A 2,082-nucleotide genomic window follows, 5' to 3' on the forward strand; every position below is an offset into this window, starting at 1 on the left:
TCTTTTTCTCTATATGATTCATCATCTATAAATGATAGATTTCTACCAATAAGGACCACGATCAAATGAGCATCCCCCCCCTCCCTCCCCCAGGGCCTGGAGGAGGGCAAGAAGTACCGCTTCCGCGTCCGCGCCGAGAACATGTACGGCGTGTCGGAGCCTCTGGAGGGCAAGCCGGTGGAGGCCAAGAACCCCTTCGACCCGCCGGACGCGCCCGAGCGCCCCGACATCCTCGGCTACAGCCCGTCCACCTGCACCCTCGAATGGAAGCCGCCCGCGGACAACGGAGGGCGTCCCGTTACCGGCTACATCATCGAGAAGCGCGAGCGTGGTGGCGAATGGATAAGGGTGAGTCGAGTGGATGCGTGTGGACTGTTGGCCTCAACTCGGGAAGGGAACGAAAGACATTGACGGTCTCCGACCAAAAAGCCCTCCCTGGGCACCGTTTTCATAAAGTAATTGGCAAAGTGAAACAGTAAATCCTAACTCTGTCGCTCTCGCCGCCAGGTCAACCACTACCCGACGCCCAACACGGAGTACACCGTGCAGGGCCTGACGGAGGGAAGCCGCTACGACTTCCGCATCATCGCCGTCAACGAGGCCGGCCCCGGCAAACCCAGCAAGCCTTCCAACTCCATCGTGGCAAAGGTCCAGAAGTGTAAGTCTTTCTTCTTTTCTGTTTTGTTGTGGATACTTGTTTTTTGTGCATTTGATGTGATTATATTAGACCATGTATGAACTCTATCACTGCGTTGTTCGTCCTGCAGATCTGCCCGGGCCGCCCGACGCGCCCAAGCCGGACCGCATCGGCCGCAACTGCGTGACCCTGTCGTGGCGTCCGCCCAGCCAGGACGGCGGCTCCAAGATCAGGGGCTACCTGCTCGAGTACAAGAAGAAGGACGAGGAGGAATGGACTCAGGACAACAACCTGCCTCACCCCGACACCAACTATACTGTGCTCAACCTGACGGAGCTGCAGGAATACGTGTTCCGCGTGATCGCCGTCAACGACGTGGGTAACTCGGCCCCGTCGCGCCCGTCCGCGCCCATCAAGATCGAGGAGCAGGCCAACAAGCCTCGCATCGACCTCAGCGGCATCCGCGACATCACCGTGCGCGCCGGCGAGGACTTCTCCATCCACGTCCCGTACACCGGCTTCCCGAAACCGACGTCCATCTGGTACCACGACGACGAGGAGATGAGCATCGAGGGCGACACGCGCATCCACGAGAAGCTCACCGACGACTACTGCGCCATGATCGTCACCAACTCGAAGCGCACGGACAGCGGGCCGTACAAGCTCCGCCTCCAGAACCCGTCCGGATTCGACTCCGTGAACGTGAACGTGCGCGTCCTGGACAGGCCCGCTCCGCCCGAGAACCTTCGCGCCGACGAGTTCAACGGCGACGCCCTCACCCTCTTCTGGAATCCTCCCAAGGACAATGGAGGAGGAGAGATCACCAACTACGTGGTGGAGAAGCGCGAGGGCCGCGGCAACTGGGTGAAGGTCAGCAGCTACGTGACGGCGCCCTTCCTCCGCATCCGCAATCTCACGGTCAACCAGGACTACGAGTTCCGTGTGATGGCCGAGAACCAGTACGGCACCTCCGACCCCTGCACGTCGCCGACGCCCATCAAGGCCAGGCATCCATTCGGTAAGACGCGCCTCCAACGCAGAAAATTATTGCTAACTCACGTCTAATCGCAAAACATTGCACAGACGTATCTTTGCAATCTTACCATATCATGACTTCCCTTTCCAGATCCCCCGGGCGCCCCAGGAGCTCCTCGCGGCCTGGAGTCCACCGAGGACTCGATCACCATCAGCTGGATCAAGCCCCGCCACGACGGCGGCGCCTACATCCAGGGCTACAACGTGGAGAAGCGCGTCGTGGGCGAGAGCATCTGGAGCAAGGCCAACCACGCCCTCATCAAGGACACCACGTACCGCGTGATCAACCTCATCGAGCACCAGGAGTATGAGTTCCGCGCCGCCGCCGTCAACGCCGCCGGCCAGGGCCCCTGGAGCGACCCCAGCGAGAACATCAAGTGCATCAGCTTCCGTAAGTTCAGAGAAGCTTT

At 60.1% G+C, this 2,082-nt stretch overlaps 1 protein-coding gene across 1 annotated transcript in view; it reads left to right on the top strand.

Annotated features, from left to right (window-relative positions):
* Nucleotides 1-2,082, top strand: part of LOC119588147 (twitchin-like) — a gene marked incomplete in the record, with an annotated part of 124,648 nt that overhangs the window by 105,190 nt on the left and 17,376 nt on the right. Inside the window, 4 exon segments of the mRNA XM_037936853.1 lie at nt 94-348; nt 508-658; nt 768-1,655; nt 1,764-2,063. Of these exon segments, the coding sequence (XP_037792781.1) occupies nt 94-348; nt 508-658; nt 768-1,655; nt 1,764-2,063 (1,594 nt within the window).

This window comes from Penaeus monodon, chromosome 23 (assembly GCF_015228065.2).
Source record: "Penaeus monodon isolate SGIC_2016 chromosome 23, NSTDA_Pmon_1, whole genome shotgun sequence".
Taxonomy (NCBI): domain Eukaryota; kingdom Metazoa; phylum Arthropoda; class Malacostraca; order Decapoda; family Penaeidae; genus Penaeus; species Penaeus monodon.